This window comes from Branchiostoma lanceolatum, chromosome 3, assembly GCF_035083965.1.
Source record: "Branchiostoma lanceolatum isolate klBraLanc5 chromosome 3, klBraLanc5.hap2, whole genome shotgun sequence".
In the NCBI taxonomy this organism is placed as follows: Eukaryota; Metazoa; Chordata; class Leptocardii; order Amphioxiformes; family Branchiostomatidae; genus Branchiostoma; species Branchiostoma lanceolatum.
In genome coordinates this window covers 25133908-25154390 of record NC_089724.1, presented here as the reverse complement: position 1 = coordinate 25154390, position 20483 = coordinate 25133908, and the positions used below count along the sequence as shown (strand labels likewise).

The window sequence follows — 20483 nt, the reverse complement described above, 5'->3', positions numbered from 1 at the left end:
GGCACGTAGGATGACGACACCCCCGGTCGTGGTTGACCTGTAACACCCAACTCAAGTACCCGACAGCACGGCAAACTTGTACATGCGTTAACAATGGTGGGCGTGTGTCGTAATCTTGTACCAGACTCTGCTGAGTAGATACGAAGGTTCACTATCAAGAAAGACAATGTTTGAACAAGACTATACGGTAAGAGACATCGCCCTATGGAACGGAATTAAGTGTCCGAAAAATGGTACCAGGTACCGAAGACCTCATGCTTGTTTGTGAAAAGTTATAAAAACTTGAGTGCAGTGCCACGTTGTCCTTATCTGTCAAAAACCGAAGTAAAAAAACACAAGTAATATCAATATGCGAAGCTATTCTAGAATTCCCATTGAACGCAACTTCTTTATAATATGATTGAAAATGATATCCATGATTCATCATTTTATCATGGATTGCCAAAATAATAATGATAAACGCCCAAATCTATTCACCTTTCGATCCACTAGCTCAAGAGAATCTGAAACATTTAAAGTCAATCACATTCTAGGAGATAACCGTCGGTGCAAATAGTGTGCAAATAGGTAAATACATCAAATATTGTTTACATTAGATAAACGCTGTATGATTATATATGCAAATACTTTGTACTTTGTATTTTACCTGCGTTGTGGTCCATGTGTCCTTACTTGTAGAAGATCTAACGATAACAACTGTATTTTTGTCGCGTCAACAAAGCATGCATTTTTATTTCTATAGTATGGCTATGTTGAATCTTGAAAACATGTGCCCAAAAACTTCCCTACCAAAGTTATCAAACGTTTAGACTTAAAACCCTCTTCTTTTTCATTATAAGCCAAGGGGCATTTCAATTGACAATAACTTGCCGATCCATGCCCGATGGCTAATTGAAATAGAAATAATCATATACACAGAGGTTTACGTAAGTAACGGAACGAAATACATGTAAAATCAAAAGTGGTATAACAACTATTTCATTTCTAGTTCTTAAGCTATTGGAGGGTCTGAAACTGTGACTTAATTCTTTTCTGCAATTGTCCAATAAGCTACGCGGAATGTGTTACGAGTGAATGTGTTACGATTGATTGATCAAAGGTCAACTTTTGAAATGTTGGTGTTGTTATGTTGAATTTCTTCGAATTCGTTAGCTTGTCTCCGTTAAATCTACGACTCGGTGCACGTGATGCACTCTATACTTCTTTATTGAGTGAATTGTGGATCGAAATCTCATGTTTTGCAAAAGTACTTTGAAATCGTGTGATTCAATGTGTTCTTATCAATAGTTTTTTTGCTATCATTCATTCGCGTTAACTAATCAAATTGTTAATGGTAGTTTGATATGATAATTGACGCTTGCGCAAATAACGACCAAACTTTTATTGTTCAACACCATCCAAACAAATTTTGAGGCAGTGGAAAATTACTAATAGATGCTAAGTGTGAAGAGATAGTGCTGGGGTCCGCGTGAATCCTAAATATACAGATTAATCAGTGCAGCAACATTGCATGTGCGTATGAGGGGAAAAGGTCGTTAGAAAGATTTCAAAAGATTCCTCTGATGTTGTGATTTGTAGTCGTAATCAAAATATGATTTTCAAAATACATCAAAGTTACCAAATAGTCCTCTCATCATAAACAAATTATATATACATAATGGACCCAGCCTAAACTATGAGACACAAAGCTCAAATACATGTCTGTTGTATCAACTTCCAGTTGATTAAGCAAATCAATAACTTCTCTGTTTTTCTTTGATATACTAGTACTATGTAGGCAAGTACCCATCTCTGGTGCGCGTGTGAAATGCATCTATTTACATGAAGCGCATCCTGTATATGGCCACACCAGCGGCCAGTAGAAATCCAGCCACGCTGAACACCGTTGCGCTGTCCACTCCAAAGCCCGCATCTTTCTCCATGGAAGGTTTTTGGTCGGTGTCTCTGTTGGCGTTCTGGCTGTTGTTTTCTTCTGCAGTACGTTCAGGAATGGTGTGGGGGCGCTTGGTGGTTTGCGGTGTGCTTGTTGGTGGTGGCGGTTTCCGAGGACAGGTGTCACTTGGTCGGTGTTTGCCATCCTGGTTGGGTTTTGAAGCAGATTCGCGCGCTTTTGGTTTGTTTGGAGTAGATGCTTTTGAACGTGTAGGTAAATCTGTGGGTTGGGCATCGGCTGGGCTGGCGTCATCTTTGGTATCTTTCGGAGCAGTTGTTGCTACAGTTCCGCTCAAAGTCGCGTGAGGCGCTTTTGTCAGGTAGTCGTTCATGCCGTCGTCGTGGACGCCGTCGCCGTTGTCAGAAGGCTGCACCGGCTCTTTGGGCTCCGTGGATAGCTCGTTTTCTCTCCCGTCACAAACGGTTGCCGTAGACACCCGCTTGCCAGCTCCTGATATGAACGCCACCCCCGTTGCTCCTTCGACTGGAGGTACCTTCTCAGATTTTCCTTGCCTTTCAGCTCTTGTGATGTTGTCGATCTTTTGGAGCGTTTCATCAGGCCTGTCTGGCGGGGAAGATAATTCGTTGTTGGGAGGCGGCGATTCTGTTTCGCTGAGGTTCCAATGGTCTTCCACGGAGTCGTGAAATCCTGGCGGGAGCTCGAAACTCGAACAGGAACTTCCTTCGTCTTCCTCCTTATCTGTCTTACTCTGTGCTTGTCTTGCATCGTGCTCTTTCTGCATCAAGAATGGAATGGGAGTGCCTGAGCGCCCCCTCTCGGCTTCAGACTGAACCTCAGACTTAACCGACTCAAGTTGCGCCTCCTTTTCCCTGATCTTTTGCATGTTTTCTTCCTGGATTTCCCTTATCAGCGCTCCCGGTTCTTGAGGCGACTCGTCCCGGTGATCGCCCGCCGGTTCCACGAACAAGGCGGTCGACTCTTCCCCTGCAGCGCCGTCTTCGGTACCTTCCGTCGGTTTGTCCTCCGCATCCGCATACGTCCGCCCTGGGGCCCTGTGGTCGTCATCTACCCTTCTCCTGATGAAATGATGCTGTTCTTCTGATGAGACGCTGCAGTCTTCCAGGGAGGGCATGTCTTCATCCTTGTCATCTCTGTCGTCCCCACCATCTTTCTTCTCTGCATCTTCTTCCTCCACCACCACGGTGCCCTGTCCGTGGTCCGGCCGCTGGTGAGGCTGTGTGTCCTGGATGGAGTGAGGCACGCGAGGTTCTGGTGGGGGTTGACCATCCGTGCGTTCTTCTCTCGACGTGCCGGGGCTCTTAAGGGGGGGGGGGGCAAGAACACTTTTTTTAAAATGGAACTGGTCATTCTTCTTATGAAAATGTGTATTATTCATGACTTTATCATTAAGCAATGTTAAGAGGTGTGAGTTTGCCAGACCATAGTTTGATGACAAAGAAAATCTGATTTTACAGTGTTGTCGAGATATACAGTTTCTGCATGGATGAGCCCATTGTAAGAAAAGGCTTGACACATTTACCACGTGCACTATTCATCTCATCAGAGAAGCCAAAAGACAACAATGTCCGACTACAAGATTCAATAACAGCAATAGACATTCTACGACGGCGAAGTCGTGCTTTTTAAACCGTTCTTTCTACTGCTAGATTCTAAAAGTGGTGAAGCATGCTGTCACCGACTCCATGTTCATAACTTCAGACCCTGAAATGAATGTATCGTGTTACCTGTGATGCTTGTGGTTGTCCTGCAGCCGCCCCAAACGGTGAGTTCTGTGTGGCCGGCCCTGCAGTGGCCCCATCAGTCGGTCTGGGAACTGTGGCGGGAAAGAGGTGCTATAATAGACCGATGTGTCCGTCAATCAAAATTAGCCATTCAGTCAATAAGAGGGCGTTGATTGGTCACGTGTCAAGTAGTATGCGTGTCCGTCATTTTGTTTCTCAAATTTGTGCAGTGGGCTGAGTCACAATGTCACAATTTGAGCAGACAATGCTAGATATCAACAATAGTAAAGTCCATCCCATACCCTACTTGACATATTAACGTACAAGGCATCTCTCCTTAGTTACTCTCCAAGCAGAGGAGGGGTTCCGTCAGGTTTTTGACGTGTTTTTAGGCGTTTTTGTCGGGCTTTCTACAAAAAAAGAAAACTATAAAAGAGAGTTTAAAGAGACAAAAAAAATGACAAAGTTAGAAACACGTCAAAAACCTGCCGGAACCCCTCCTCTGCTTGGAGAGTATATCCTTAGCCTGAGTGCCATCCTGTTATGTTCCAGGCTCAGCCTTCACAGAACAGGAAAGGCAGAGCCTGGAACTAAACACCTGGCAGGTCTCTAGCATACTGCACAAAGAGCATGGGCGGAGCCAGAGAATGATGCGGAAGAAGCTGGTGCTAAAGGCAACCATAGTCAGTCCCCGACCCTCAAGATGAGGATGGGTCAAGGTGAAGGTGTGTGCTACCTGTGTGATTGGGTCCGGGGTCCAATGTATCGGCTACATCTTCATGTCCGAGAGCTAGAAGTGCCCGGATGAACACAGGAAACCAGCCTCTCCTTCTCTTCACCTCCGACATCAGCTTCGGAACCGCCATGTATTCGCCGCGCTGTTCTTGCTCGCACGTGATCTCTTCCTAATGTTGAAAAAGACAAAAAGAAATGAAAATAGAATAACATTAGATGCTGCCTGGAAGTACCATGTACGCCGTATGCCATGTGCACATGACCCCAGAAATGGATTGAAGATTCCTGAAAATCTCCACCACCCTCATTTCTAAAGGCCTGTGCCGCCCCACCGTTCATGAAAGTCTGTAGCGCCCCCCGGTCATGAAAATTTGTGCCGCCCCTCCCCTCGTTCACTTTGGAAAGTCTGTACCCGCTGAAAGTCTGTACCTCCTCCAGTTCATGAAAGTCTGTAGCACCCCCGGTCATGAAAGTCACGTCTATGTAGAAACGGCAAAAAGCTAATTGATCGTGTTTTTTAAGTTAAGACTCACCACCGCTCGTTTTGTGAGCATTTCCTTGAAAAAAGGCAGCATTTCTCTAGGATTGATGGTTTCACACAGCAGAGGTTCGTGTCTGCTGACGACATCCCTGAACACACGGTCTGGATCCATGAAGCCAACCATGTTCTGTGACGTCACCACTACGTCAGAGTACGGTCAGCTGCTGCAAAAGACGCCGTCAAGTGTGTTGTGAATATGAAGTAATAATTTTCTAGCGTGGAGACACGAACTGATTTATCGCATGTTGAGAACTTATAGGTGTAAATGTTCATGTGTGAGAATGCAGGAAGCCGTAAATATATTTCACCACTTTTTTCTTTTGGTCTTATGTGTACTGAGGTACCCACCACCCAGGAGGGGTTTTTACATATTGATAAACGTCAGGTGAATGCACGGTTTTAACTTAGCATTCTTTCTTGGGTGGAACAGTTTTTACTGGACGTCTCATAACAGAAATCTGCTTGGATACCAGTATACAACATGCTGACGGATAACCTTGAAGTTAACTGGGTACTACCGCCTGCTCAATGGGCCACGAACGTAGGCAGGTGAAAAACAGGTGTATTTACATCTGGCGTCGAAATACATGGTCCAGATAGTTCATAAAACAAAACGTCAACCAAGTCTTACGGAAGAACAACGCAAAGTCTCGTACAGAACAGCAGCCATCGCGTCGTCTTCTGTTGTTTCAAGGCTGAGAACGGTGTATTGTTTATCGTTATGGCGATTTTCTACTAAAACACACTTGTAATAGCCCCCCCCCCCAACCCATACCACTCCCCGTACCGTGTATTTCACGTGTAAACAATACCCCACACAAAACGACGAACTTACTAGGCGAACAGATAATAACTAACTGGCCAACCTCATCATATGACAAGGGGTGAGAAAAGGAACTGATCTAGATGAGGACTTCGTTCCCTAGCTATTTGAAAACATATCCGGAACCCGGAAGTTCCTCATTTGGCCAGGATCAGCATTTCATATTGGTACATGTAAGCACTATCAATTTAAATGGGATAAGACGTGCCAATCTCCACATTATGTGGTCTATCATCCTTCTTGATGTCCATAAAGCTACACCGTCCAAGAGTATTCTGTACAAGGATCTGTACTGAGTGGTGGCAATGGACTATTGGGGGTGGGGGGTACCACATTATCACTGGTGTGCCATAACAGTCTTCCAAAGCTATGTGCTTCCCTTGTAGTAACTCTTGCATATTACACTCTAGATAACACCTATCATGTTCATATGCAGGAAATTCAACCAACGTACACTAAGTTCCGGCGTCTACCCTCACTGTAACTCATTAACTACCGCAGTGGGACCTCAAACGGTGATACCAATCGATCGTGTTAAACCCTCTTAAACACTACATTAACTTACCTGTGAATTATCAGCGTTCCTTTAACATTGTCTGGCTACAAGTTGTGTTTCTCACACAGATTAACTCACACAGGTTGAGTGAGAAACTCACCTGAGCTGCTGTGACCTACTGTTGGTTGCTGGCCCAACTAGCGATTTCCCTCCGTCAATACACTAGCGCCGAATTCAGTGACACCACAAAAATCCCTTTACTTCCTGGTTATTCCCCTATGAGTCAAAAAATCGTTGGTGTAGTGAAAGTACAGTTTCATATCAACACCTTACCTCACTGGGGACTTTCCCTACAGGTTTCGTATCCCTCGGTCTTCACTGGACACAATATTCTCTGAATGACATAAAGACTGTACCCTGGTGTAGATATGACCTTTGCACTTAACGTTAGCTGGGCGCGTTCAGTAGCGCTTTATTTAATGATGGTGCCACGCGACCGAATTACATAGACGTGTACTATTTGGTATCCCGGTTACTAGCTTAAAAACCTCCAATGCATTCAACATTCACAGTGTTACATATTCAAGCTAGCACAACACAGCGTACCGGCTCCATCGACTGTTCCCACTGTATAAAACCTCCTTGCTGTACCGTACCCGTAGCCAAGATAGACTGTCTGAATGTCCTTGCAATATGATAGTGTATACATGTACTTTTCATGACACACTTTCGTGCTCCATATCACGTATGTTGTTCACTTCTCACCGACATTTTGCCCGTCGTCAAATGATTTGTTTTTAAATCTTGCACATCACAACCCCATTCAGGTATACACAGTGAAACGTATTTTATGGCCCTTCCAATATTTATCGTATATATATTCCACCATGCTGATCGACTATACTGTTACCCCTCCCCCTTGAATAGCCATATCATGATGCAATATTCTCATCCTAGATGGTTAAAAACGGCATTACCATTTCTTATTGTGTCCTGTGTGGTAACACTACAAACATATCAAATTTGCATAGTTTCGGTCAGATGTCAATCTTGTTGCGTAGGTTATGTCTGAACCAATCAGCGCGCGCACTGATACATTAAGTGGGCGGACCCGAAACACTTGTTATCAGGATACAGAATTCCCAAGATCATGCGTAGGCACGGTGGAACTCTCCCTTTCCAGTGGACATCTCATGTTTTCTAGAATATTCTGTGCTTGAGAATAGATGCCAAAGTGCGTTCATATTTGTCATTAGCATGGTAAGATACAGATGCCAAGAATGCTTGTACGGCTTATATTGACTAAGGTCTATTGCAGCAACAAAGAAATCAGTGATGCCATGATAGTAAGTATCCTTTCACCCACTCAGAAACTTAAGGTTCATGCATTGTTAATGACGTTGCGCGTAGTGTTGCCTAGCAATGACGTAATGGAAACCACAGTCGAAACCTGTCATCGAAACCACAGAAACAATATACAGCTCGCTGGCGTTCCCCTAGCCCTTGGCATTGTACAGTATAGAAATATCAACGCTTGAATAAAAGCTTGGACAATGTACATGCTAAATGTTATTGCTGCTACACTGTTATGTTCTAATGTTGTCTCCAGAAAGGGACGTTTGTTTGTTAACACATACACGTTTGCCAATATTAACTATGGCCTGTAATAGAAGTAAACAAACATTTTAGTATCAAATGATCGGTTCTTTACACACACGGATCACCTTGCTAGCTAGTGGGTGGGATTTGCTTAACCACCCTCTGGAGACAATTGCGCAATCCCCAAAGGTCACCTATTGTACTCTCGTATCAACAACGATGACGTGGATCAAAGGTCCAACCAATCAGGGCGTAGCAGAGCTGCACTGGCTTTAAAGATCTATAAAGTATATTTAGGTCTGCCGTAATGTGGGCCTCCCCGCGCTATAGTTTCGGTGTACGCCTTTACGTTAAAACATATCGATCATTTAACGTTACATATACCAGACGTGTTTAGCGCTTGCTGTTGTAAAACGCAGAGAGACGGCCGGCGTTGCAGACGTACAAACTCACTGAGCTCTACTGTGAAGGCAGGATACGGAAGTGATCGGTACGATGCCAGGTGCAACCGGCACAGACCCCCAGCCGGAGCCCGTTCCGATCGGGGACGAGCTGGGAAAGGCCCTCCTGGAGGCGTTCGCTCCGCTGCTGAAGGAGACGGTCATTCCGGGCAACATCGTCGTTCACCTTATGGGTAACTTTCACAACGGTAAATTGCGTTTTTCCCGTATGGACATGTAGTTAATTATTCACCTTTCGCAACGCTCCTCTTCCGGGTTACCTATATCAATGGGGTGTTTATATGTGGGCATCTCAATGTAATTTTTCACTATTACAGATCTAACGTTGACATATCGACAGGGCCGTATCTATATTCTAACTACATGTCGTTCTTCAGCATACTGGAGATCCGAAACTTTTCATACGTTGTAGTAACCCTCGTTTGATAAATTTTGCTAAGTAATACAGTATAAGGACACTTTATAACGACATAGAGAAACTTGCAAACACAGCATTGTCTTAGCAAATTGTAATTTTTACATCGGAGTCAATAATGTACAATTTCCATACTGGGTTACTTCTACACCTTGATCTTGCCCTGTGTTTGATCAATAACAAAATGATGTGCTGACTTTTTGTTACTGAACCCCAAAAGAGGGAGGTATTGTGACTTGTCTATCTACGTGTCTGTCTGTTCGTGTGCCGTGTGTGTTTCCGTGAATCCCAATACATCAACAACGCAGCGCTGTCATGCATTCACAGTGCTGCTATCTTTGTCAGTGTAACTGGAAATCTGAATGGGCGATGTGGTGAAATCGGTAATCTCTTATTGCCTTGATTTATGCTTGTGCTTAGGTATGGCGTTTGTCCAAAGCGTCCTTGCTGACGAACGGAACAAAGGACCAAATGAGGCAATGCAGGCACTTCTGGTGAAACTACAGTCGTGTGAACAGCCGGGCTGGTTTCATGCTTTCCTGGATTCTCTGGACAAAGCAGGTAAATTAAACAGTTTACCTCAGCATTTTGTGTAGGATTGGAGTATTGGATGTGTACAAAGGGTATTAAAATGATATGTAGATCGGACATTAAACAAGAATGTTTTTGTTTTAATGTTATGTCATACACAATGTTGGCGTTATCTGATGTTTCATGGTGTCTAAACATATTATGTACAGGCAAAGTATGGTTGGTTTGAATGCGGGGAACCCCAGAGTCTACCTGGGGACTTCCGTCATTCGTTCCCACGTCACGGGGAATTCCCCTTCACTCAAATTTTACTGCACTTGCTTGATGTGTATCTCGCTAGGGACGCTAGGGGACGTGATAGCAGTTTACACAATGGTTAAAGTTACTCTTACGTGTATTAAAGTTATAGTCTTACGCATATTCCTCGTTTAAGAAGAAAGGCCGAAAATATCGGATTGTATCCCCTCTCGTCCTTCTTACCATCAATTAAATATTCCTTAGGGTACAGTCATATTAAAAACTTCATCGAGGGTCGAGACACAATGTTGGACATGAATGGCTTCAAGCGCCTCCTACAACTGTGGGCGCCTCAACTGCAGGTGGTCGTCGCCATGGAGATGTTGCCACACCTTCCCTGTCTGTCAGAGCAGGATAAGGTACAGGCATCTTTCTAAAAATGGAGCTATAGTTTTGGGTGTGTCTGTGTTTCCTTACTACTGTAGTTAGCATAACTCAAGAACCTCTTGATGGATAACGATGATAATTGATATGAGGGCGGATGTTGTGAATCCGACATTCAAGGTCGATTTTGGGCCCCCTGATCTGTGATCTTGGTACTGCAGCAGAACTTGCGTTTTTGCATCTTTTGACCTGGACGTGCGTTGGTCTTGGTTTTATACAGGTTATTTTATACAAGAGTTCGGAGACCTCATATTTCCATGAACTATTCTGTTTATGCAAATGACTTACACATTTGCATAATATATGCTTGGCCATAAACACCTTTATCTAACTTAGACATGTTGCAATATTGACAGTGCTTTCATTTTCCTCTTTGATAAATCATGGCACTTTTGCATTAATTATGCAAATTAGGAACTTATTTGGATAATTGGTATCTGTTGATGCTCCACTTGCCATTAGCTACAAGCTATATGTATTTGAGTCTTATGATGGAAAACATTGCAAATATAGATTTTCCTCATCAGTTATGCAAATTAAGTCCCAATTTGCATAATTTACACTTTATTGCGTACATCTCTGTCTGACCTAGTAACTGTATACTAAATATCATGAAAATCCGTCATTCCTTTGTTCAGTTATTCTCCTTACAAGATTTTCACAATAACGCCCCTGCAGTTCCAGAGCAAGCACCACTTCTTTATTACATCACAAGCTTTCTGCCAACAAAAAATCAAGACCATAGCACGTCCAGGTCAAAAGATACAAAAACGAAAGTTTTGCTGGAGGACCAAGGTCGCATACCAGATCTGGCATAAATAATCACTCGAGTCATTTCAGAGAAAGTCATGACGTCACCAGTTAAAAAAGGAAATTATCGATCATCACGTAATCGATCAAATTTTTCAAATTTCCAAACATTAATTTGTCATCCTACCCAATTCAATTTTAATCCCAAGCAGAGGTGAGGATGTGGCTTAGTCTCAGTCACATTTGTGAACGACACGATAAAAACTATGTTGTCACAAAATCTCCACCATTCCTCTTGCAGGAGCAAATCGAGGCAGAAAACCGGAACCACGGCAACACGCGGGCCCTGATCACTCTCATCGACCGAGTGACGCGCTGCGGGCCCGGCTGGTACACACAGTTCTTGGAGGGGCTGAGGAGGAACAAGTACGACGAGCTTGCAGCTGAGTTGGAAGACATAAAGACAGGTAAGTATTGTAGAAAAGCTGAGAATGAGTGACTTGTTGGTCCACCTATATCCTACTTAAGCGCATTATTCCCTTTTTGCTGAATACCTCAAAGTAGACAGTCCTTGGCGTCTATAAGATTGCGATGTACTAGTAAATTGTCTGGCTGAATGCAATAACTAAACACAGACTGTGCCAGAATTCCGAGGGACTGACAGGTGTTCTGTTTGACCAGAAGAAATAACTGCTGACACAATTGTGTGTTAAACATGCCGTTTCTTTACAGTACCATGACAGTCACGTTGGGCGAATGCATAATTTGTAGATAGGTAAAACTGCTAATAATATAGTAGTATGGTACATGTAGATGACTCAACTAAAATAAACCGTTTCTGTCGTTGCTACAACCCCCCAAGCTTTATTAGATATTAGTGACTCAATGCCAATGGTGTTGGAGTTGATGATGATTGCATCGTCAACATTCCAATTGTTTTCTTGATTTACATGAATAGAAGATGATGTCGTCACAGGCGTGGATTCCACCGACAAGGACGACAAAGAAAAAGACAATGAACAGAAAGAGGGCGACGGATCAGACTCAACAGGTTGTATGAAGATTCACAAAACTCATCCCCTTTTCTGTTAGTCCACTCTAGAGGTCAAACTAAAGCCCTTTTTATACATGTATCTGACCCGTGTAATATAAACAAAGCAACGCATCATTGTTAACCCCACCAGCACTGTCAACTTTAGACACAGGTCTTTGAGAATAAGATGTTAGGAGATTATTCAAATTACTTTAGACATTTTTTTGACTACACGCTTAGCACTAATTCTCTTATTCAGTAATTGTTGAATGATTAGCATTGGCTTCATCTCTTTAACCTTGTAGTTGTAACAGTCTCTCTGAATCAATTTTACCAAACGTTCTGTAAATCTGTTTTGGTACATTCATATCGAGATGACATTTCCTGTTTGATGAATGTTACAGCGGCAGACTCAGAAGACGACACAGTAGCGGTCTCTGTCCCAGCGGAGGCGGCAACCGCAAATGGTCTGAACGCGTCAAACGGGGCAGAACCGTTAGCGACGGCCCTGCAAGAAGTCCATATTGATGAAGTAGCTGAGAAGCAGGAGGAAGAAGGTGAGATTTAAAAGAAAATAAAGTCAACAGACTCGACCTTTTCTTTTGCAGACACATTGTTCAGTCTTCTTTTTGTGCACGTAAAATTGAGAATTGTCCGAGACTCTTGACAGGATGCCTGGACTGCGCATGCACATTCAAAAACGTAGCAAATTTGACAGGATGCTCCTGTCACGAGCCATGGTGATGTGAATATTAATAGCCATAATCTTAACGTAATGTCTGGTAACAGAAATTTCATTATGTTATGCTTCATGCCAGAAACTTGTCATACCAGTCTAACGCTCACTTTTTCGACTATACAGGAAACATTATCAGTTCCAAACGTAAAGCTGCAGCTTTCTAACGTGCGCGCACGACACAATGATGACTAACAGAAAATATTAAAGTTACATCTTCTCGTACATTAATGCCATATCTTTTCAGGATGCGAAAAGAAGACGGCACTACAAGCCGCCAAACCGCCACCAGAACAACGGAAACTAAAAGACATTCCCATGCGTTGCTACCAGATGGAGCTGGCAATACCAGCACTAGAGGGACGAAACACCATCATCTGTGCTCCTACGGGTAGTGGCAAGACTCGCGTGGCTATCAAAATCACTCGGGATCATCTAGAGGATGCCAAAGGTGATTAGTTCACACATATCAGTTTTATTTAATGAAGATGATACTTGCAGAAACTTTTAGGAAGAAAGAATGAAGGAGGGGATACGTTGTTACCGTTCCTGAAATCCATACGTTATGGTCCCATTTCTATGCAATATTTGCAATTAAAAACTTGTATGAAAGCCTCTGTATCTTTATGCCTTTATAGATGAACTAATTTAGCCGAGATATGCTTCTCTTTTAATGTACCCGAAGGTGGAGCATGTGCAGATGCACGGCGGCGTGTGGTGTTCCTGGTTAACAAGGTGCCGCTGGTGGAACAGCAGCACAACGCGTTCCGGGAATACGTGAGTCCCAAGTGAGTATTGCAGTCGATGACATGATATACAACATCTGCACTCATCGTTATCTAAATAGGGATATATCAATGCCCTTGTCGCATATAAGGCTGCGTGTCAGCGACAGGGAATAATGGTTAAAGTCCCGACCCTAGGTGTGACATGAGGTATGCTTTAATAGTTCCTATAGCCATAGCACCGAATAAACAACCGAGCGCGAGCGTAGCGATCATCAATGCGCTTCGCTCGGTGGTTGAACATGGATGTTTGACCCTCAGAGAAGCACGGATAAAACACACCATGTCAGTCGTTTACATCCGTGGCAAATTAGACTGTTTTCTTTGTTTTGTCCAGGTACGACATTTTGCCCCTTAGTGGCGAAGCTGCCGCCGACATTCCAGTAGGGGAGACTCTCCCCGATTACGACGTCATCATCCTGACGGCACAGGTGTTGGAGAACGCCCTGAGAGACGAGCTGATCACTCTGGACACGTTCTCCATGCTGATCTTTGACGAGTGTCACCACTGCCAGAAGAACGACCCGTACAACGCCATCATGACGAGGTACATCAAGCAGAAGGTGGAGAAGAACGGCACCAGGCTGCCACAGGTAAGAACCGCAGTCGGAGATGGCAGTCTTCACGATCTTAGCACTGCTGTTTAGGAACACCATCAAAGACAAAGTAGCCGCAATGAGGAAGGATGGCATCACAAATACAGGCACACAGACAGACAGTACAGAGAAACATATTGAGAGCCAAAAACAGTACTTCACTACGTTGGAGTGAAGCAACTCTTTGTATACGTAGCGACACACTAGTCTAGGTTGTACATTTTCAGTTGCAATGGTCAGTTGTAAGTATTATGTTGTTTACACTTGTTTGCAGATTATCGGCCTGACCGCCTCTCTGGGTGTGGGGAAGGCGAAGAGTCAGAAGGACGCTGTGGAACACATCCTGAAGGCGTGCGCAAACCTGGACGCAGAGTGGATTTCTCAGGTTGTGGAGCACAAAGACGAACTGAAGAAATTCAACCAGAAACCGGACGAAGGTAAATATTTTGTCGCGTTCTGTGTACCAGTGCATTTCCGGCCCGGTAGATAACTTTTTCTGAAACAGTGCAGGCTGCCACTTCACAAGATAGCAGGAGCATACACTTCGATTTATCAAGACAAACATGTCGTTTTTGTATATACATTTACCAATGATTAATAGCAATACGCACATTGGATCCCTTACCATTATCTCATATCTAAAGGAAATTAAGTCCAAGACAAAGCATTGGGGTCATTATAGAGTGTAACGTATATGCCATTAAAGTAGACTAAATGTATGACATTGTGTACAGCTATAAACGTACCTACAGCATCTGCAGCCGTCACTACTAGAATGCATTCCAACGTCACTTTAATTTTGCAGAAACAAAATCTGTAAGTGGACGAATCAAAGACCCGTTTGCGGATATGATCAACATGATCATGGAGGACATTGAGAAAACCCTGGCAACAGAAGGTAAGATGGAGGACTTCTGGAGACTCACTTTACTGCCATTGCCATGGTTCATGAGAATTTATATTGTTGTCTTGTTCCAAAGACCTTTGAAACGGCACAAGACCTTGTTCATGTCAACATGTAAAAGAAGACAAAAAAACAAATATATATATATATATATATACATATAGAAAAGGAGTACTGAATACACATAGGAGAAGTGGATATATTCTTTAGGAAAAACGACTTTCTCGACATCCTCTTCCTGACTGTGGTATGATGGTGTGGCTCATAACCACCCTTCTCTTTTTCAACAGCATCAAAGCACCTGACACCAGAAGAGCTGAAGCCACCCCGGCAAAGAGAAAAACAGGCGTATGAACAGTGGGTGGTCGCCCTAGCTAGGAAGGGTGCAACACTCAAGGATGATGCAATCAGCCGAACCATCCACGCTGCTACAACACACCTTCGAGTAAGCTCAATTTAATTCAATTTCAATTCAGGCACCTGGCCAATATAAACAACATAGAGAGAGAAAAAAAGGAATACATAACGATACATAACAAGATGAATGAGAGAGACAAGTTCAACTATCTCCCACCAGCAAATGTGAAACTATGTAGAGCCAAAGCCACCATATGTTTTTAGAGACTACGTACTGTCAAAATAGACATAAGCTGTATTACAGGACCTTACAGTGAGTAGACTATAATGAAAAGCATATGGAAGTTAGCATTGCGTCCTTGCCTCACTGCCTTTTTCATGTCCTTTTCGCCTGGCAGCGTGGTCATCAGCTGCTAAATGTGAAGCAATATCATTCACCAAATACAGCCAGATGTCCTTGCATGTACAAAGTACTCTTACACTCGACCCCTCATGGTATCACATCGAACGTAAAGAAAACTCAACGTACGGCATGTTATATTGTTACACTGCAGAAGTACACGGATGCTCTCGCTATCAACGCTGACGCCCGAACCAAAGATGCCCTGCAGTACCTGGATCGGTTCGTGACTGGTCTGCAAAATGAAGGGTTCGACGGTACCGATGAAGATTTGGTGAAGCACTTCATGGGTACGTAGCTAATGCCGCCATCTGGGTTTTTTTAACTGAATCAGTCTGAGAAATCTTCTAAAGGCCTTATAATAGATTCGTGGTTTTGCTACTAGAAAGGTATTGTAATGCTGATGAATATGACACAATATATGAAAATCAAAACGCTTGCTATTGCAAATCATCAGCTGTATCAGGAATAACAGAGAATCTGCTTCGAGGCATCATTACATTCAACGAGTTGCAAAGATCTGTATAACCAGTTTGACGAAGAACTACATCAATGGTAAGATACGTTTCACAATTAACTGATGTGTACCTGTATCATTATTGGCAGAGGCAAGAGGGAAGCTGCAGGAATATGCTGCAGATCCGAAGTACTCCAACCCGAAGCTGGACCAGCTGAAGTACCTGATCCTCAAGGCGTACGAGGAGACGCCTGACTCCCGCTGCCTGCTGTTCTGCAAGACCCGCGCTCTCACCATCGCCCTGCTCACATGGATGAAGGAGGACCCCGCTCTCTGTAAGCTCAACCCGGGAAGGCTCGTGGGTGCTGGAGCCAGTGAGAGCACAGGAGGTGATAACCCTTCGCCAGTAACTGTTTCTTTTTGTAGTGCGTAATGTGTGCCACTTTACATAGCTGGTTTCATGATACATGGCAATCAGGTTTCATGTTAACTTTCTCTATTCCAGAACATGCTCAGAAGGTAAAGCTTTGTGAAATTCAATTGTCAGAAGCTATGAAAAAAATCATTTTCTTCGGGTAAGCTAGATTCTACAGACAACATCCCTAACATTATGATACAGCACAATGTTTGCTGAACATGTTCGTATAGTAATCTGTAAGTTGGTTGCCATTGATGACACATGGTAGACAATTATAATGAAAGCATTATATTCCTCTCGGTTTGTTGGTAAATCTGTCAGGAAGTACAATTGATGTAAAGGGCTGGTCTTTCAAATGTTGTTCTTTGAGGATTGAACACATCTAAACCTGTTCACTGCAGGCATGACCCAAAATCAGCAGGTGGAGCTACTGGAGCTGTTCACCACCGGTGGCCGCAAAATTGTCATCTCAACCTCTGTGGCAGAGGAAGGCATAGACATCGCCAAGTGCAACTTCGTGTTCCGCTATGACTATGTCGGCAACGAGATAGGCAAGGTGCAGACCAGAGGTAAGATCACGTAACAAAATGTTGATACACGATACTATTTCTGACATCGATTTAGAAAATCTGGGAAAATGATTGCTAATCATGAGACCTCTAAACATAAAGTCTAAACTACTTGATTCATTCTCATAGATATTGCTGATCATCGAATAGAATATTGTTGCATTTTGAAAGTACTTATTTCTATTTTCTTTGTTCAGGACGTGGTCGTGCAGAGGGCAGCAAGTCCGTGCTGATCGCTGGAAGGGAAGGCGGTAATGTCCTGAAGGAGAAGGTACAGTTACTTACCTTTCGGATGGTATTGTCGTTGTTTCGTGCAGCGATGTGGGTGAATACGGAAAACATATATATACTAGAGTTCCACGACCTCATACCTTCGCCAAATGATTTTAACCTTTATGACTGATGTATTAGGAGTGTTTCCCATCAATTATAAATCATACCAGTTGATTGTCTTAAAATACATGTATAACATGTCCAAAGTATGAGCTTAACAAATCATGAGCTCAACAAAAAAGGTTATGCTTATATTTATCATTAATTATGCAAATGAGGCCCTTATTAGCAAAATTTGATTCAACGATGTTCACATTCACATAACGTCCCGATGCCAAAAAAAGTATTAAATGTATGAAAGTGCCGTCATTTGCCAGTGTGGAATTAGAGAAGTTACTCATTAAGTATGCAAATTAGGCCCCCATTAGCATATTTTCTATCTATAAACATTCCTCTCTTCCTCAGTTACAATTTGAATAGTCATATCATGACACAAAGCGGATTTTTAACGTTGCCTCATTAATTATGCAAATTAGAATCTTATTTGCATAATTATTGTCCAATCATACTAAGCATCATACAAGCTATCTACATACCAAAAGTCATGACCATCCATCAAGCCCATCTTGTTATAGTATTTCCTCATTAATTATGCAAATGAGGTCTTCATTTGCATAGTTCATATTGATTAATATTTCTCTCTTCCTCAGTTACATATGTCACATGTTTCAGAGTCCTATCATGGAATTGGCGGATGCATAAACTTTCCTCATTAATTATGCAAATTAGATACTGATTTGCATAAGAAGTGTCTAATCATGTACATCATCACTCAAGCTATCTACCTACCAAAAATCATTACCATCCATCAAGCCCTTCTTGAGTTATGCCCTTTCAAAGTCAGACGCAAAACCTGCTCCTGCAGTTAAAAAAAAGCCGCTAGGGGGCCCAAACCCACACCACTTACTCTCTGTCCAAAGATATATCTACCACTCAAAAATAAGTTCCATAGCATGTCCAGAACACGAGATATCAAAACAGGAAGTTCCGCTCCAGTACCGTAAGAAGCCGCTAGGGGGCCCAAAATCTAATCGTTTTTAGGTCTCATCAAAACCTACCAACATACCAAATACCAAGACAATCCATCAAGGTATTCTTGAGTTATGCTGTGCCACTACACACAAACGCTACCCTCTGCATAACCTTCTCGGCGAAGGTAATAAACATACATACATACATACATACATACATACATACATACATACATACATATATTTATATATATATATATATATATTACTGGTGTTCCGCATAATGATGTTAGGAAGCGGAATCTATCTTCTGCAAGAATACGTTGTTCAGCTGTAAATACTCTCAAATGAACTGACTCAAAAGAACTGTAGCATGAAACGGCCCATTTTATACCTTTCAAAAATATTCAATTCCAGTTGAACACTATTCGGGAGAGGCTGATGGAGAAGGCTATGCTCCAGGTGTGGCACATGCAGAGGGAGAAGCATGACGACTTCATGAAGGAGGTCCAACGTCTGCAAGAAGAGTCCAAGAAGGAGAGAGACCTCGCGAAGGCGCTGAAGGAGTTAGAGAGGAAAACCAAGTAGGTTGCAGCCGCCAGCCCAGTCGCTATTGTCTAAAATTTACTTTATAGAAGCTGGAAATAATTTTGGTTTTGTTGTCATATAGTTGCAATATCACCATCAACGTGTAAACGATTTCCTTCGCAGATTGTGGATGTTACACAAACCCACAGAACGTCTGCAAAGGGTCCGTGATTTTGTGACAAATCTGATATGATTACTTTGACATATAACTTTTGATATGTCCCGTGGCTTTCCACACCTCAGTTCATAGCGCTACAAATCAAGTCGTAATAATAGCTTTAATTTGTCTGTCTTTTCCGATGTAGGAAAGTCCATGGGAGGGGGATGAAGCTGCTCTGTGTAAAGTGCAAGGAGTTTGCCTGCCATGTCAGCGACTTCCGCAAGATCAAGGAGAATCACCATGTGGTGGTGGACAAAAGTTTCCCCCAACGGATCAAAATCAAACCCCACCCACCCAAGAAGATTGATGACTGGGAAATGAACGGAAAGGTGTACTGCAAGTAAGAACCATCACCAGTGACATTTTTTAACTATGCAAACTATGAAAATGACCCAGAGACAATGAAAGTAGCACTAGAGGATGCATTGCAATGTTTATTTGTATAAATATGGGTAGAAGCATACACACACACACGCACGCACGCACACATGCATATACACACACACACACACACACGTATAGAAACACACACACATACACACAAACACACACGCGCACACACTTAGGGTGAAGTTACGGATCACAGTTAGCCAACATGCATTTCTCTACAGAAACTGCAGACAAGACTGGGGAATACAGATGGTGTACAGGAAGGCCAGCTTCCCAACCCTGAAGATCGAGTCTTTCGTCCTGGAGAAACCGGACGGAACGAGACTGACCTGTCGGAAGTGGAAAAAGGCGCCCTTTGACGTCGAGGACATCACCCCTGACGACATTTCCGGTATGCTGAAAACGCCTGAAGAGGACTCTGAGGAGGAAGAAGAGATGTACTACTGATGTACTGAACTTTGTAACTTAAACTATAGTAGCTCTTTACCTATGCCATCTGCATTTCCCAGTTTGAATCTGTAAATTTAGATGAGTGTAAACCAGCTTTTTATAAGATTGGGATTTCAGAGCTAAGGAATGAAGGCAAGGACTCTTACACTAATTGAATCACAGGCAAAATAATTAATTAAAAAATATGCACGCATTGGGAACACTGCTGTTTTGGTGATATTTCCTTATCAACTGTATTCTAGTGAGAACGATATTGCTATAGACATTAGATTCAGATTCATGTAAAATTCTACGTCTTCATAGAATTTCTCTGTATGTGTTACTGTGATTTTCCTGCCATGCCTCTGTGGCTTTATAAAGTTATATAGAGAAATCTTTTAATGTGTATATAAGATGCATTTATGACATGTAGTCTTACCTATTGAGTGCTGCTAAGTACTACCAACGCTGGTACTATTTACGTAAAACACGTATTGAGATCGATATATCATTTCTTAAACAAAGAAATATATCTGTATACGTTTACAGCCGTATTTCTCTTTCACAGCTTTCTGTGACCCGCTTATTATTAGATATACAGACATCTTACAAAAGGCACTTGTAATAGTGATTTTACTAATGGCATTAAACATGATCTCTAATCTGTGTTATTCAGAAAATTTAATTAC

The 20483-nt window shown here is 42.7% G+C and overlaps 2 protein-coding genes across 5 annotated transcripts; one reads left to right on the top strand and one right to left on the bottom strand.

Moving 5' to 3' along the window:
* Positions 1–1366: 1366 nt before the first annotated feature.
* LOC136431191 (zinc finger CCCH domain-containing protein 18-like) lies at positions 1367–6750 on the bottom strand. Of its 4 annotated transcripts, none has more exons than XM_066422486.1 (5): positions 6565–6750; positions 4905–5076; positions 4373–4541; positions 3640–3728; positions 1367–3212 (listed from the first exon to the last, which is right to left on the bottom strand). In XM_066422486.1, the coding sequence occupies exons 2-5, from the start codon at positions 5034–5036 to the stop codon at positions 1818–1820; spliced, it is 1785 nt and encodes a 594-aa protein (XP_066278583.1). In that variant the 5' UTR covers positions 5037–5076; positions 6565–6750; the 3' UTR covers positions 1367–1817. The 4 variants fall into 4 exon arrangements, with proteins under 4 accessions (XP_066278583.1, XP_066278586.1, XP_066278585.1 ...); XM_066422489.1 differs by having other exon boundaries at positions 4905–5073; positions 6565–6648; XM_066422488.1 differs by lacking the exon at positions 6565–6750 and adding an exon at positions 6392–6511.
* A 1470-nt stretch (positions 6751–8220) lies between these two features.
* On the top strand, positions 8221–20456 carry LOC136431189 (ATP-dependent RNA helicase DHX58-like). Its single transcript, XM_066422484.1, has 19 exons — positions 8221–8479; positions 9127–9267; positions 9739–9893; positions 10970–11135; positions 11627–11719; positions 12106–12258; positions 12685–12888; positions 13123–13225; positions 13560–13815; positions 14093–14255; positions 14624–14716; positions 15013–15167; positions 15634–15769; positions 16086–16325; positions 16756–16923; positions 17121–17194; positions 18645–18811; positions 19121–19315; positions 19587–20456. Exons 1-19 carry the CDS (start codon positions 8326–8328, stop codon positions 19810–19812), a joined length of 3042 nt encoding a protein of 1013 aa, XP_066278581.1. The 5' UTR covers positions 8221–8325; the 3' UTR covers positions 19813–20456.
* Positions 20457–20483: the final 27 nt, after the last annotated feature.

Excerpts from the sequence above, each read along its gene's own strand:
- LOC136431191 (XM_066422486.1), bottom strand. The coding sequence starts at position 5,036 with ATGGTTGGCTTCATGGATCCAGACCGTGTGTTCAGGGATGTCGTCAGC. Across the intron at positions 3,729-4,372 it reads CCCCGGACCCAATCACACAG|TTCCCAGACCGACTGATGGG; the intron begins GTAGCACACACC and ends TTCCCGCCACAG. Across the intron at positions 3,213-3,639 it reads GACAACCACAAGCATCACAG|AGCCCCGGCACGTCGAGAGA; the intron begins GTAACACGATAC and ends CCCCCCCTTAAG.
- LOC136431189 (XM_066422484.1), top strand. The coding sequence starts at position 8,326 with ATGCCAGGTGCAACCGGCACAGACCCCCAGCCGGAGCCCGTTCCGATC. Across the intron at positions 9,894-10,969 it reads GTCTGTCAGAGCAGGATAAG|GAGCAAATCGAGGCAGAAAA; the intron begins GTACAGGCATCT and ends TTCCTCTTGCAG. Across the intron at positions 19,316-19,586 it reads AACGGAAAGGTGTACTGCAA|AAACTGCAGACAAGACTGGG; the intron begins GTAAGAACCATC and ends ATTTCTCTACAG.